The sequence below is a fragment of the Eptatretus burgeri genome, chromosome 9 (genome assembly GCF_056783735.1).
Source record: "Eptatretus burgeri isolate ZD-2024b chromosome 9, Ebu_testis_v1, whole genome shotgun sequence".
Taxonomy (NCBI): Eukaryota; Metazoa; Chordata; class Myxini; order Myxiniformes; family Myxinidae; genus Eptatretus; species Eptatretus burgeri.
The window spans coordinates 19,284,519-19,301,930 of NC_140969.1; the positions used below are offsets into that span (position 1 = coordinate 19,284,519).

Sequence of the window (17,412 nt, forward strand, 5' to 3'; positions counted from 1 at the left end):
CTGCGCTAGACTATCGTTGGGCATAGGTTATGGACGACTAAAACACGATAAACAATCGTTGGTATAACTTATCTCTAAGTTATCGAAGCGTTCTGTGTTCATCACTAGTACATTATGCATTTGTCAGAGTCGTTTTTAATATTTTAAAAAGTAAAACAAAGAAATATTTCATCGTGGGAATGAGGAAAAAAAATTAGCCGAAAGGAACATCGAACAATGGTGCAAAGTTGTCTCCTATTCGTGGACGATAAGAGGATCCATCATCACCCACACCCTCCCCATCACGCTCACATACTACGACTGACATAGACATACTACTACTACCAATGCTACTACTACAACTACTACTACTATTACTACTGTCACGCACACCAACTACTGATAATAGTATTACTACTACTGATACTACTGGCATTGACATCTACTCAACATGGAGTCTGGAACAATGATGGGTTCCTCTTGTGAAGCCCATTTGTACATACCAATTCCCCTTAACGCTGCCAATACGCCATTACAAGGTAGATGTAAGTTAGAAACACGTTCAGTAAGTGCTGTGGTCGTCCGGAAGACGTCAATCTAATTCGTCTAGATACGACAATGTGCGTTTGAGATACGTTACACAAAGGTTCATAGCATGTTACTCAAAGGTTAGAAACACGTTATACTTAGGTTCAAAGCATGCTACACATAGGTTAAACGCACGTTACTCATAGGTTCATAGCACGCTAGTCATTGGTTCAAGGCAAGTTACAAATAGGTTCAATGCACGTTACTCATAGGTTTCAAGCACGTTAAACATAGGTTCAGAGCACGCTACTCAAAGGTTAAAAGGACGTTACCCATTGGTTGAAAATTAGGTTGCGGGTATGTTAAATATTACCTTGACGTGTTTCAACTTATGAGTAACCTGTAAGTAACGTGTGTCTGTCGTGTGTAAACGATCGCGGAGCGTGCCAGGAACATATGACAACGCATGCGGAACGTGTTAGCCATACGCCGAGTACATCGTAAAATTTTCAGCATGCTTGAAATTTCACGACGTATTACACGTACCACGTAATATGACAGCGTACTTCATTGTTTTCCAGCCTACTCTTAACGTATACACAACTTACCGATACCGTATTTGACGTGCGCCGAGCATTTTAGACACATTTTTCATAGGCCGGCAAACGCTGGCAAAATCGTCAAGGTGTGACTGCGATGTTGACACTTCAAATTCTCAGGCGGTTATGATTTAAATCGGCGTCCAGCAGGTTCTTAACAGGCTATGCCACGAGTTCGTCGGCGATACGTTTAGCGCGCTATGCGTAAGTTAAACTATTGTTGGGCATAGGTTGTGAACGCCGACAACAGGCTAAGCATTCATTGGTAAAAGTTATCAATAACACAACGAAACGTTCTGTGCCCGTTACTAATATGTTATGCATACGACCAACACGTTATGAATACGCCCAAAACTTAAAAAAAAAAAAAAAACCATCAAAATTTCGGCGTACGCCAGCGTTTTACATACATTTTTATACGTTGCCATTGCTGGTTGAAACGTCAAGGTGTGACAGGGCCTGAAAATCCAGTCCACACAATTCCTGAACATTGTGGAGGCCAGCACACAACCCTGATGAACTCCAGTAACAACTGGAAATAAGTCAAAGATGGTACCACCACAATTCACAGCACTCTCGGTACCAGAGTAGAGTTCAGAGATCATATCGTTCAGTTTTGGTGGCACCCCACGAAGACCAAGAATCCTCCAGAGGACATCCCGATTCACTGAATCGAACGCTTTACAGAGATCAACATAGGCTGCAAGCAGCTCCTGCCGAAAATCTCGCCTGCGTTCGGTGAGGACACGAAGAGCAAGGATACGGTCAATCGTTGACCTCAGTGGTGTAAAGCCTGACTGCTCTGGACGCTGGTGCTCAAGCAGATGGTGGCGAACCCTATCAAGATTTATCCGAGCAAAGACCTTGCCCGGCACTGAGAGCAGCGTCACCCCTCGGTAGTTGTTGCAGTCTTGGCGATCACCCTTCCCTTTCCAGAGAGGGACAACAAGGCTCCTCTTCCAATCAGTTGGGATGATGCCTGTGTTCCAGGCAGAGCACAAAACTGCATGCAACGACACGAGTGCAGCATTTCCACCAGCCTTGAGAAGTTCAGCATGGATGCCACAGATCCCTGGAGCTTTACCCCGTTCCAACCGGTTCACCGCAGCCCATGTTTCCACAAGCGAAGGCGGACCACAGTTGATTGGAGGGTCAGCAACAGGGATTGTCACACCCTTGACATCCAACTCGACAGCTGGGGGATCAGCCTGGTACAACCGCTCAAAGTAACCGTCCCAGCGGGCCTTCACTTCAGACTCCTCTGTCAAGAGCATACCACTCTCTGCTCGAACTGCAGTGCTCCGAGGGATGGGCTTGGATGAACGCAATGCGCAAATTCCCCTGTAAGCGGGATGAGAATCACCTGTCCAAAGGTGATGATCTACCCCCTCACAGATTCCTCGCACATAGGCCTCCTTGTCCACCCTTAGTGCACGTACTGTTTTACGCCTCAGCTCCCTGAACAGCTCAGCCCTGCCATTCAGCCTGGCCCTGCGACTCTGGTCAATGGTATCCAGTGTCCCTTGAGAGACAAAATTCTTCTTTGCCCTGCAGTGAGTTCCAAGACATCCACCGGCAAGATCAAGGATGGTGGTCTTGAAGGCACTCCACAACTCTTCAGGACCCCCCAAAGCACCCAGACACCCCAAATGTCCACTCAGCCTGTTCGCAAACTCCTCAGCTACTTTCTCATCCTTGAGCTTGCCAACATCCAGCCTAGGCTGGGATGGTACCATTCTCCGGGATTTAAGGTGCAGCTTTAGAGTTGCTACAACAAGCCGGTGGTCAGTATTGAGGAACTGAGCACTCCGGTAGACCCTGCAGTTCTGGATCATCCTCCAGCGACCGTCAACGAGGACATGGTCAATCTCCTTGCCACACCACCAGCATTGGAATACCAAGTCCAGCGATGAGCTTGTGGGCGCTGAAACCATGAACCAGCCACCCTAAGTCCATGACTTCTTGCAAAGTCAAGGAACTTATTGCTATTCTGGTTCATAGTTCCTGACCCATGGGGATCAAAACATCTCTCATAACCATCCCTATCAGTTCCAGTCGATGCATTGAAATCCCCCAAGACTAGAAGTGTATCTCGTCTGGGGCACTGATCAACTACAGACTCGAGCGTGGCGTAGAATGTGTCCTTCATGGTGAGGTCACTCGCCTCAGTCGGAGCATAGACAGAGACCAGGGAAATGACACCGAAGGAGTGACGAATCCTTAGTCTCATAATACAGTCGTTGACCGGTGTTACCTCAATTATCATTCGGGTCAGCTTATTGGACACAGCTACAGCAACTCTTTGAGTATGTAACCATCAGAGCGACCAGACCAATAGTAGGTGTAACCACCCACCATTATCTCGCCGCAATCCGGTCTCTGAACCTCAGAGAGAGCTGCAATACCGATGTCCAAACGTTTGAGCTCAGATGATAACAGAGACAGCTGATCATCCTCTCTTAGGGAGAGTACATTCCAGGCACCCACCCGAAGGGACCGCCTCAGGTTAACCCAAGGAGACCGCTGTCTGGTGGACGACACCTCAGCACCACTCCGACACACTCTTCCGCAATCTGACCCAGGGATGTTACCCCGTGGTTTCCCTCCTATCATCAAACATTGGGGGTCCCAAAGGCTTTGCCCCAATCCCGTCATCCGGTGAGCTGCCCTGCGAAGGGAAGCTGCACAGGAGGTACTCCCACGGAGTAGGTTTTCAGATTTTTTTGCGTTTTTGTGTTTTGCGGAATGAAGGGTTTTACGGTGGCCGGAGTGCAAATCCTGCCACCAACCTCCTGATAAAAAAGTAACCCAACTGCAGGAGGACGTCCGCAGACACAGTTGGGGACTAGATATGGATGGCCATTGGCTCACACGGAGCTCCTCCACCATTTGACAGGTTTTGTTTTTAATCCTGCTGGGTGTCCATACTAATGCACGTTCCATTTAATTATATTACTAAGCTACGTCCCCACTACACATTCCACGTCTGTCCAAGTCTCCAATCCATTCTCAATCATATATATATATATATATATATATATATATATATATATATATATATATATATATATATATATATATATATATATATATATATATATATATATATATATCTCACTATCCTAAATTCCATCTAACTGATCCCACCAGGCCCCATGGAGGACTGTTTATACCCCATGAGGCCGGTCTATCTAATGCTAAACCCATCCACTAACTCGTGCTCCTATGCCCATGATGAGGATATTCGCTACATCCTGGCCGGGAATCGAGTACTTGTGCAAAGGCTCGGTAGGCCTTGCATCGCCAGGGCGGCGGTTTGCAACTCGCTTGACCCATCCGTTCGGGCAATAATTGGAAGCGTGACGTCGCCCCGTCAATCGCATTACACGTCCGCTTCCGAGCCATCCACCATGTGAGCCGTGCCTTTCTCACCTGGCCCTCGTGCTGCGTGATCCCCAGTGATGTCACTCACACACGAATCGCACCGCGAAGCTTCCAACGCAAGCGGGCCGGGTAGCGTCGCCATCGGGACTCGTTCCATGAACAGCACTCGCGGCCTACAGCATGTCGGCCCCTGCGCACGTGCTCACATGGGGACAAGTGCTTTCCAAATTCACACAATCGCCACCATTTTAGCCGTCCACGTGGTCTTTTCGTACCAAACGCTGAGCATTTCGACGCCGGCTCCCGATCACGGAGTCGTGCGTGCCTGGGCCGTTCGCAAAACACGGAACAGACCTCACACGCATTTTCCCGTGGAGCCGGCGCGGTTTCCAAAATAGCTCCGTCCGTTACAAGACTCACGTCTCCCGTCTGAGTCGGTCCGTGTCCCATTTCCACACGTGCACTCATACATTCCATGCAACTCGCAGTCTGCACATGTTTTAACACACACTTCGGGACAATCACATCGGGGGCTTGTGTTAGCCCAAAATGATCCTGGGGTTTCTATACCCCCCAAACTCGGCATGTACCCTTACGCGTCATGCAACGGCTCCACCTCGTATAGTCTTACTGGACTCACCTCGTCACAGTCCGCGTCGAGGGAGTACATCGTCTCCCCTTGTTCCTGCGGGAGGTTAAACTGACCCTCACATTGGGTCCCAGTACTTTCCCCAAGCTCAACCTCAATGTCCACTTCCAGTTCTATGTGTGTGCGTTCCTCTTTAGTTTCGTGCGATACGTTCCCCTCTTTTAATTCCTGCGTTTCTTTCTTTAACTTTTGTGACGTCACTCGTTGCCTCGACCTCGCCCGTCGTCATCGCGGTCAGAACACCTTTTACACTCCCCCTTGACTCGGTCATTTCTCCACGTGCAGTCGCCGTTCTCCAATTCATGGTCTGCATTTCGCCTTTCACCTTTGCCAGCTCCGCCTTCATTTCCTCCTGGCCCGCCTTCATTTGTTCTTGGAAGCTTATCCCCTTGCTTTGCATATCACCTCTCGGTGTTTGTATATTTTCATTCATTTCGTTTTTCATGTTTTGCATGTTTTCATTCATTTATTGCGCATTCGCGTCCATTCGGCCATGTAAATCCCCTTTCAGTTGGTTTTGCATGTTTGCCAGTATCTCCACCAACTGGCTCAAGTCAATTGGCGCTGGCAGAGCCGATCCGCCACGATCGGGTGCGGATCCGTTAGGGATCGTTCGGTCCTCTGGGAGGGAAATTTGATGTCAGGGGTGCTCATGCACCACCGCTGCCACCCCCAATGTTACCTCTGGGTTTGATTGCAGGGGAGGGTCTTCCTGCAAGGTGTCATCCTGAGCCATGGGTTCTTCTAACGTTAATTCCGATCCCACCTGTACCAGTCCATCTTGGTCCGCCATGGTCCGTACTGAGAATTGAATAAAATTTTACTACTCCTAATTTGGAGGGAAGGGTTGGGGGGGGGGTTCAAACACACCCCTGGTCCGAATCCCGTAAATTTCTCTCTGGAGGCGGTGGGGTTCGAATCCCACTCCAGACACCAAACTGTTGTGTTTGGTGTCCTGTAAATTTATTGTGGGGGCGGAGGGGTTCGAATCCCACTCCCGACACCAAACTGTTGTGGGCCGGGGATCGGTGGTGAGAACGACCACGAGGTGGGGGAGGTTTGCATCGTCTCTCACCAAACTCCCCGAAATTGTAGGCCGTTGCTCGGATAACTCCGCGAGCCGGCGGGTCATTTAACTGACCATGGTCGCCAATATCTCAACCGTGTAGCGTAGGGTCTATTTGTCTCTCACCAATTTACCTTTTTAACGACGCGATTTCGACTACCCAGGAAACCATGCCCTCGGCACGTCTTGCTCAAACCGGGTCACTCTACCAATTGTGGTAGAGTTCCAACTACCGACTACCAACTCCGGTTTGGGTGCAGCCGAGCGGAAAACTGCCAAAGCTGTGCCGGCTGGAATTAACGGATTAACGGGGATAAAACCCCGCCTAAACTCAGATCCGAACCATGCTGGACCAATTCAAGAAGGGATGGAAACGAACTGGGAACATTTCTTCTTCTTCTTCTTTCGGCTGCTCCCGTTAGGAGTCGCCACAGCGGATCATCCGTCTCCATTTCGCTCTATCCTCCACATCTTCCATTGACACTCCAACCACCCGCATGTCCGGCCTCACCGCATCCATGAACCTCTTCTTTAGCCTTCCTCTTCTCCTCCTACCTGGTGGCTCCATCCTCAGCATCCTTCTCCCGATATACTCCGCTTCCCTCCTGTGCACATGTCCAAACCATCTCAATCTCGCCTCTCTCACTTTGTCTCCAAACCATCCTACCTGCACTGTCCCTCTAATATACTCATTTCTTATCCTGTCGATCCTCATCACTCCCAACGAGAATCGCAGCATCATTAACTCTGCCACCTCCAGCTCCGCTTCCTGTCTTTTTGTCAGCGCCACCGCCTCCAAACCATACAACATAGCTGGTCTCACTACCATCTTATATACTTTCCCCTTCACTCTTGCAGCTACCCTTCTGTCACAAATCACTCCTGCAACTCTTCTCCACCCACTCCATCCTGCCTGCACTCTATTTTTCACTTCTCTACCACACTCTCCGTTACTTTGAACAGTTGATCCCAAGTATTTAAACCCATCCACCTTCCCCACCTCAACTCCTTGCAACCACACCATACCACCACCCTCCCTCTCATTTATGCACATGTACTCCGTCTTACTCCTACGGACTATCATTCCCCTTCTCTCCAGTGCGTACCTCCACCTCTCAAGACTCGCCTCAGCCTGCTCTCTACCCTCCCTACAGTTCATGATGTCATCCGCGAACATCATAGTCCATGGAGACTCCTGTCTGATCTCGTCCGTCAACCTGTCCATCACCATTGCAAACAGGAAAGGGCTCAGAGTCGATCCTTGGTGCAATCCCACCTTTACCATAAGGCCCTGTCACACCTTGACGATTTAGCCAGCGTATGCCTGACGTATGCAAAATTTGGCTAAAACGCTGGCACACGTCGAATACGTTATGAGTAAGTTTGTATGCGTTAAGAGCACGCTGGCATATGTCGTCGTACGCTGGCATACGTCGTAGTACGCTGGCATACATCTTTGTACGCTGGCATACGTCGTAGTACGCCGAGGTGTTAGACAAATTTTCCATGCTTTAAATTGTTTGACGTATGCCATCGTATGACTCATACGTTCTGCATAATGCTGGCCATAAGTTGTAGGCACGTTATGCGATCATTGACACACGTCGACACACGTTACTTGTACGTTACTCATAAGTCGAAACGCGTCAATGTAATGGTTAGCGTCAGTGTTCCAGACTCTGGTTTTTTTTTCTTCGGTATGACGGTGATGTTAACACTTCCATTTCTAGTGTGGTTATAATATAATATAATTAATAGGCTGCCGCTCAACAATTTAAATCATAACCGCACTAGAAATGGAAGTGTCAACATCACCGTCATACCGAAAAAAACCAAAAAAAACCAGAGTGTCTGGAACACTGACGCTAACCATTACATTGACGCGTTTCGACTTATGAGTAACGTACAAGTAACGTATGTCGACGTGTGTCAACGATCATGTAGCGTGCCTACAACTTATGCCAGCGTATGCGGAATGTGTGTCATACGTCGAGTACGTCGAGAAATTTTCAACATGCTGAAAATTTCTCGACGTACTCGGCGTATGACGACATATGCCAGCGTACTACGACATATGCCAGCATGCTATTAACATATACAAAACTTACCCATAACGTATTCGATGTGTGCCAGCTTGGTTCGGCAAATCTTTCATACATCGGCATACGCTGGCTAAAACGTCAAGGTGTGACAGCGGCTTCACACTTCGATGTCTAGTGCGGTTATGATTTGAATCGTCGAGCCGCAGCCTATGAATAGCCTACGCCACGTGATCGTCGGCGATAGGCTGCCGCGCTATGCATAAGTTAGACTATCGTTGGGCATAGGTTGTGAACGCCGACAACACGCTCAGCATTCGTTGGTATAAGTTATCTATATGTGATTAAAATGAGTACCAGTATACTGGGGCAGTGTATACCCCGGTTAAAATAGGTGTACCATATCCCTGTGTCGTAAGAGGCGACCAGGGTTGCGTCAGGAAGGGCATCCGGCGTAAAACATGTGCCAAATCATGATGCGGATCATACGGATGATCCGCTGTGGCGACCCCAAACGGGAGCAGCCGAAGGAGGAAGAAGAAGATGTGATTAAAACGTTCTGTGTACGTTACTAATAGGTTATGCATACGTCCAACACGTTATTATAGGTCCAAAACTTAAAAGAAAACATCAATAGTTCAGCGTATGCCAGCGTTTTACATACATTTTGAGATCTCGCCATATGTTGGCTAAAACGTCAAGGTATGACAGGGCCTTTAAACCGGTCCGTCATTCCTACCACACACCTCACCGCTGTCACACTGTCCTCATACATATCCCGCACCACAATCACATACTTCTCTGCCACTCCCGACTTCCTCATACAATACCACAACTCCTCTCTTGGCACCCTATCATAAGCTTTCTCTAAATCCACAAACACACAATGTAACTCCTTCTGGCCTTCCTGAAACTTCTCCATCAACATTCTCAAAGCAAACATCGCATCAGTGGTGCTCTTTCCTGGCATAAAGCCATATTGCTGCTCACAAATCATCACCTCTCCTCTCAACCTGGCTTCCACTACCCTTTCCCACAACTTCATGGTGTGGCTTAACAACTTTATACCTCTGTAATTACCACAGCTCTGCACATCACCCTTGTTCTTAAAGATCGGAATCAGTACACTTACTCTCCACTCCTCAGGCATCCTCTCACTTTCCAAGATTTTATAAAACAATCTGGTTAAAAACTCCACTGCCATCTCTCCTAAACACTTCCATGCCTCCACTGGTATACCATCTGAGCCAACCACCTTTCCACCCTTCATCCTCTTCATAGCAATCCTCACTTCATCCTGACTGATCCACCCCACTTCCTGATTCATTCTCTCTCTCTCTCTCTCTCTCTCTCTCTCTCTCTCTCTCTCTCTCTCTCTCTCTCTCTCTCTCTCTCTCTCTCTCTCTCTCTCTCTCTCTCTCTCTCTCTCTCCCTCTCTCTCTCTCTCCCCCTCCTCTCTCTCTCTCTCTCTCTCTCTCTCTCTCTCTCTCTCTCTCTCTCTCTCTCTCTCTCTCTCTCTCTCTCTCTCTCTCTCTCTCTCTCTCTCTCTCTCTCTCCCCCTCCTCCCCCCTCTCTCTCTCTCTCTCTCTCTCTCTCTCTCTCTCTCTCTCTCTCTCTCTCTCTTTCTCTCTCTCTCTCTCTCATTTTCTTCATTCATCAGCTTCTCAAAGTACTCCATCCACCTTCTCAACACACTCTCCTCGCTTGTCAGCACATTCCCATCTGCGTCCTTCATCACCCTGACCTGCAGCACATCCTTCCCAGCTCGGTCCCTCTGTCTGGCCAATCGGTACAAATCCTATTCCCCTTCCTTTGTATCCAACTTCTCATGCAACTCGCCCTATGCCTTTTCCTTAGCCTTTGCCACCTCTCTCTTCGCCTTGCGCCACCAATTCTTGTACTCCTGTCTACTTTCTTCATCTCTCTGGCTATCCCACTTCTTTTTCGCCAACCTCTTCTTCCTTATACTTTCCTATACTTCCTCGTTCCACTACCAAGTCTCCTTATCTTCCTTCCTCTGTCCAGATGTCACACCAAGTACCTTCCAAGCTATCTCCTTCACCACTTCTGCTGTAGTTGCCCAATCATCCCACACTTCTTTACCACCATCCAACACCTGTCTCACCTCCTCCCTAAATTTCACGCAACAGTCTTCCTTCTTCAGCTTCCACCATCTGGTCCTTGGTTCAGCCCTCACTCTCTTCCTCAACCTCACCTCCAAAATCGTCCTACAGACCACCAATCGATGCTGTCGAGCTACACTCTCCCCTGCCACCACCTTGCAGTCTCTAATCTCTTTCAGGTTGCATCTCCTGCTTAAGATGTAGTCCACCTGTGCACTTTCCTCCACTCTTGTACGTCACCCTGTGTTCCTCCTTCTTCTTGAAATACGTATTTACCACCGCCATTTCCATTCTTTTTGCAAAATCTACCACCATTTGCCCTTCCACATTCCTCTCGTTGACACCGTACCTACCTATCACCTCCTCATCCTCTTTATTCCCTTCCCCAACATGCCCATTGAAATCTGTTCCAATCACCACTCTTTCATCCTTGGATACACTCCACCACTTCATCTAACTCACTCCAGAAATCTTCTTTATACTCCATCTCACACCCCACTTGCGGGGCATATGCACTAATGACATTCATCATCACCCCTTCAATTTCCAACTTCACACTCATCACTCGGTTCGACACTCTCCTCACCTCCAATACCCTCTTGACATAATCTTCCTTCAGGATTACCCCGACACCATTTCTCCTCCCATCCACACCATGGTAGAACAGTTTGAAACCACCTCCAATGCTCCGAGCCTTACTCCCCATCCACTTGGTCTCTTGTACACACAGTATGTCCACCTTTCTTCTCTCCATCATATCAGCCAACTCTCACCCTTTGCCATTCATAGTCCCAACATTCAGAGTCCCAACTCTCACCTCCACACTTCTACCCTTCCCCCACTCCCACTGCCTCTGGACACGCCTTTCCAGTCTCCTTCTCCTCCTTCGCCCAGCAGCAACACAATTTACACCGGTACTCCGCTGACCAACAGTACCGGTGGTGGTCGTTGGTAACCCGGGCCTCAACCGATCCGGTATGGAAATCCGTTTTATTGTCCGCATAATGATTTGGCATAGGTTTTATGAACTGGGAAAACTCCAGAACTGGGAACATTTCTCACAAGTTATATTTACAGAAATGAAGACACAAAGCACGACTTAACACGAATATGCAAGAAGTATTTACAATGATCCATTAACACTTATTCAGTTCTACTTTAAGACGGGCCCACACGCAGACACGCACACAATTGAAAAGAAACCCAGAGTTCTTTATTGGACCCTTGCAGCTGAGGAGAGAGACAAGTTGGGGGTCAGAGTTTGGTTGGGTATCTGGCCATTGGAGAAAGGGCTCCATGCTGTGGCACCTGACAATGGTCGCTGGTTCGGTCCCCAGTCGCACGTGTGGGACTCGAGGTTTGTGGCGGAGCTCGGGTGGTGAATAGCGGGGTCCACGGAGGGAGGTCAGGGTCGCTCTGTTCTTCCTTAAAACTCCTCGTAGTAACCACCCTGAAACTCCAGAACCCCGTTCAGCCACCGTGAAACAAAACTGACTGCTTGCAGCCACCGTGAAAGCAAACTCGACCCATTACAGCCACTGTGAAAGCAAACTCAACCCGTTACAGCCACCGTGAATGCAAACTCAACCGGACCCTTTTTACAGAGTCTCGGAGATTTATTGGCCTCTCCAAGGGGAGGGGCCCTTGGCGAAAACGCACCTCGCTGTCCGCCTCTGATTAGACAGGGTCCTCTGGCCCACTTTTCCAGGGCGGGGCCTCGGCCCCTGCCAGGAGACCCTAGTTACTCCTCCACGTGGCTTCGCTCTCGACGAGTAACAGTGTCAGCGCCGCAAAGGTCATTATTGTACAAGAGTTACAGCGTTCGTGGGAGCCGAGAACTGGAACCGCGAGACCTCCTCTCGGCAAGTCAAGGTACGAGCAGCCAGCGGGTGGTGATGGAGCGTGATGGGCCGAAGGGTGATGCAGATGGGATGGTTTATTAGATGTAATAACCTAACTAAAAGAAATCGCAACGCATGCCTTTGATTCTCCCACGAGACAAAAGGAAGGGGATCTGACTACACACATACTTAACGACATACCTGACTTTTGGGACATCTGTATGTTGAATGCAAATAGTTTCCAGATCTGTAACAATATAAATAAATCATCTCCTCCCATACTCTTTTCGCCAATGAAGCTGTAAGAAGCAACCATGAAAGAGCAAACCAAGATAAGCCCTTTGCCGTTTCAAACCTTTCCCAGAGTTCCTCCACAGCTCTAATGATGTTCACAAATAGTATATACATGAAAATCCGAATGGTCCACACACCCTCAGCTGCTGGACCGGTTTCATCGCTTGTTGGTGACTCCTCAGCAACAGTACAGACAAAAATGCGTACCAACGAGGCTCCCAAACATGTAACATGTGAAAACATCAAAATAAGTCAATATATAAATGAAAACAAAGACCCACCCACATCTCTCACATTTGAATGGAGCCACCCGGGTTTAGTTGATTAAGTGAGAGCTGAATGGTTATTCCCTCCATTCATTCCACCTCTTCCCGGAGGTGGAATGAATGGAAGGTTATTCCTTCCAGATTGGTTATTCCACCTCTTCCCGGAGGTGAAGCAAGGGGACAAATTATTTAGATATAAATGGTGGAAGAGAGGGTGAGATGGCAGGTTCACATTTTTTCTTGAAGAAACCTCTTCAGTCACATTTTTGTTGTATTTGGAACTCCAAATGCACTAAAATAGGTGGGTGATTTTCAACAGTTTTCATTTGTCATGAGAGAGTGAGAGAGTGAGAGAGATCTGAGGAATTATTTCAATTTAATGACCGTGTTGCATATATTTTTAATGAAATATGAAATCTCAAAAATTTTAAGTTACTAAATCATGGAAATCATAGCATATATTAAGGCAATTAAAAATATAAGGGAAAAGAAAATTAGAAAGCAATTTAATGGCTATCAGGAGAGTCTTTTCTCTTTGTGTGTCATTCCATTTCCTAACATTACTCATTTATCCAGTTGTTTCTGTCACTTTTCAGTTTTTCATATATCTGCCTTAAGTGTGAAAATACAAATAACCTTTTTTACAGTGCCAAATTTACCAGTCTACGTCAAAGAAAAAAATTGATCAAAAGCAAAAATTATAATAAAATTGCATAACCACTTTGTATTTCATTGTCAAAACTGTTATGATGACAACTGAAATGGAAGTAGTGATATTTTACTTGTAAAGCATAAACAGTCATCAAATAAATTTGTACACACAGGTCTTACCAACTGCTATTGTTGTGGTTGACAAATCAACCGCTGCATCTTTGATAGTGGTCACAACTTGGGTGGAAAGTGGTCCAGATTCAACAAAGCCACTGCCAATCGGCAAAGACCATGCATGGCTTGTCGAAATTGGAAGTGCCATTGTATCCTGTGATAGGCAAGTTGTTGAATTTTCAACTGAAGGTCCAACAGTGACCACAGGAGAAGCGGCACGACAAGCAGTAGCAAATGGGAAGCGCGACACGACGTTACAGCAAACCAAGTGGCGCTGCCTTAAAGTCAGGTCGACCGGTTCTGTGGTGCTTGGCAATGGTTGAGAACTCATATCCTCAGCATCATCCCCCTTTGATCTGCTCAAGTCTATCGCTGAAGTAGATGAGCTTAGATCAGTTGTCGAGTTTGCAGTACAAGTCATTGTGAGGTTCACTGGTTCTTCTAAGGTTTCAGAAAAGATAATTTTGTCAGGTTTTCGGCATTTGGCGAGATCTAGGGGTACTGCAGAGCAAGTCACAGAGGCAAGATCCGGGGGCTCATGTTTAATGGTTGATTCATTCCATTCACTCAGCTTTGCCTTTTGTGTTAGTGTAACCTCGTTTGTTGAAACTTCATATGGTGAGCAATAATCCACAGAAACAGGCAGATATGTTGGCAGGAAAGGTGCAGATGGTGGAATGATCAGTGGTGATGGGGGTGGTGGAGGGACAGATGAGTATCTTTTCAATGTCAAATCTATGATTGTTTCAGCTGGGCTTGCCATTAAGATATCTTGTGTCTTTTCTGTGGAGCAAAGCACCATCATTGGTTTCTCTACCGTGGATAGCAATGCTGTAGATGTTGCTTTTGTGATTGGCACTTTGACTGATGGACTAGCATCAGATGGCAGGACTGTGGTCAAAGCAGATGCAGCCTCTATCATCATGGCTGGTAATATTGGTGATGGAACCATTTGAAATTGCTCTTCCCCACTTGGAGCAATAGTGGACCCAGCCTTGGTGGTTGCAAATGTCACTGTTGGCACTATGTGCGATGGTGTTATCATTGGTGAAACTGTAGATTGTACAACCATGGTTGGCACTGTGACAGGAGATGGCACAATTACAGACATCGATGTTGTGGACTTATTTGTGACAGATGGCATAATTACAGATGGTGATGTTGTGGACTTCATCATAACAGTTGGCACAATTGCAGACAGGGTTGTTGAGGACTCATTTGTGACAGATGGTACACCTGTCACTCGAGTTAATGCAGATGGAAAAGTATTCAATGAAACTGCAGTTGGTAATTGTGTTCCAGAAGGGTTTATCATAAGTGGCAAGTCAATTTTCTCTAAGCTCATCTCTCCTACTTTGCGAGTCACGACAGTTGACAGGGGTCGTGACTGAGATGAAGCCTCTAAGGGATCTGATGGCAGTGTGATGACAACACATGTTTCTTGAATTAGGGCTGGTCGATAATAGTGTAAGGTGTGAGGTGAAACAGATGGTGAAGAGGCAGTTGATGAAAAACGGGGATCGGTTGGTCGACCAAATTTTGCAGACAAAGCAGAAGTTGATGGTTTTGGTGGTACAGGAGGTGGAATTGCCTTTGTGGTAACCATCCCTGATGAAATAAAAAAGGGCTTTGGAGTAACAGGGGGAGATGTATAGGAAGGTAAATGACGTTGTGCTAGTGGTGGAAATGTCAGAGGTATTGTGCTGACAGATGATTTTGAGTCTGAAATAATAGCTGTATCTTTTAATATATTGCTAGGTTCAGTAGAATGTCTGGAATTATTTTCCCTAGCAGATATTTCCGAAATTGGGGATGTTTGCAATGGTGGACGTGGTGGAGCTGGTGGTGGTAACGGTGGCAGTGGAATCTGTGAATATGGCAAAATATTATCTTTTAAACAAGGTTCCAATGACTTGTCAATGGACACTGAAAGATCTTCAGCAATGAAGGGCGAGGCTTCCATCGGCTGGGAGCTTTGTGGATCAAAGGAGGTCTTTTTAGAGGTTGTGGTTTCTGAAAGCTGCTCACGATCTCGTGTGGAATCAATGACATCAACAGTGAATAGATCACCAATGTCAAAAGTTGTTCTGCTGTCATCTAACTTCTCTATATGACACACAGGTTGGTCAGATATTAAGTGAGTTTCAATAATATCTCTGTCAGATTTAGCTATTTTTATTTCAGTATGATCCGTCGGAAGGTCAGCGACAGGTATGTTAATGACCTGTTCTTGATGATAATGATTTAAATCCTCAACAGGTTTAGATTTAAAAGCTTCTGGCTCAATACTTGGAACAGCCTCATAAATAGTTTCATCTGTGATTGTCATCTCTGAAGTACTGGTTTCAACGATTTGTGAAAATTTGATGAGAGTGTCAGTCGCAATAAAGCTACCATCATCCATTGCTTCAAAGCCCATGGAGATCTCAGTTGAAACAGAGCTACCATCACATGTTGAGATGATACTTTCACTACAGGATATCACATCATCCCTCCGTGGCTCATCACTTGATGGGCCATCACTCGAAGCAAATTCTAAAGGCTCATATGAGGTGGAGTCACTAGAAATTGATGGTGGGATCTCCCAATCACCATCATCTTCTGAAGTAAAGTGCTGTGTAATGGTAACATCGGGGACAGAGAAAATGCAAGGATGAGTTGAAAGACTATCAGCCCTTGATATAGTAACAGGCAGTGGGTCTTCCTCAAATTCAAAGTCCGTATTGGGTTGCACAGGTGTTAATCTTCGAAGAAGTTCTTCATAGGCAGCTTCAGCATCTGGTAATTCTGAAACCTTAGTTGTTGTTATAGGTAATGAAGCAAATTCCTCAGATAGTTTGCAGCAAAGAGCATCTAAATCTGACTGAACCCGCTGTGTAAAAGCTGATGCTTCAGTTTCTTCTGTATCATGAGTAACAGGAGGACTGTCAGAAATGGCTTCTGGGACACCTTCACGTGGAGCCTCACTTCCTTCAGCTGGGGGTCTTGGTGGAGCTGTCATTGGCTCCTCACTGAGGCACACATGCCACATCAACTCTTGGTACACCTCTTCAGCTGTTTTCAGTGGCGGTAAATTCTCCTCCACAGAAATGGCTGCACTCTGCCATTCAGAGGCATCAGGTTCTGATTCAAGGCTCGGTGAATATTCAGAACACGATGATCGCTGCAGCTCCTCCATTTCAGCTGCCTGCCGCAACTCCTCTGTAGGTGATGCATCTTCTATAGGTGATAAATTGCTTGGTGAAGTACGTGTCCGCTCTTGCCGACGCCTTGCCCTCAAATCCTCCTTGTCACGCTTGGAACGTCGACTACTTCCACCAGTACCTGCTCCAATGACACGGCGTGGTGAGACACTTTCAGAACCATCTCCATGTTGCATTGCTCGAAGAGATTCCTGCTCTCGCAAAGTTGCCTCTTCTTCCCGGAGCTCATCTTCTTCAGATGAATCCTCAATGGTTGGTAATGGTGGTGGTCCATGGGTTCGGTGTCTCGTCTTGCGTTGATGTGAGGATCTACCAACCTCTCCACTGGCTGTACCTTCTGCTGTCCCTCGCCTTCGTTGGCTTGGACTGCTGTCACTGTCTTCTTCAAATGATGATACAGATACTGGGGATGTCCCTTCCCCTCTGCCCGCTGATCCTATTGCTGTGCCTCCCCCAGCCTCACCATCCGCTCCAGAACGTAAGTACTCATCTGGTGAGTCTGTCAAACTCTCCATTTCTAACTCTGGCTCATCAAAGTCTGACCCAAGGCTTAAAGCATCTTCTGTTGAAAGCTTTGGTGGGATTGAATTTTTGAGATCTATTGTCTTAAAGCGGC

At 47.0% G+C, this 17,412-nt stretch overlaps 1 protein-coding gene across 1 annotated transcript in view; it reads right to left on the reverse strand.

Moving 5' to 3' along the window:
- Positions 1-17,412, reverse strand: part of PCLO (piccolo presynaptic cytomatrix protein) — a 321,244-nt gene that overhangs the window by 216,044 nt on the left and 87,788 nt on the right. The window contains exon 5 of the mRNA XM_085893761.1: positions 13,600-17,412. This exon is cut by the window's right edge and continues 868 nt beyond it. Within this exon, the coding sequence (XP_085749887.1) occupies positions 13,600-17,412 (3,813 nt within the window). The remainder of the gene's footprint in view (positions 1-13,599) is intronic.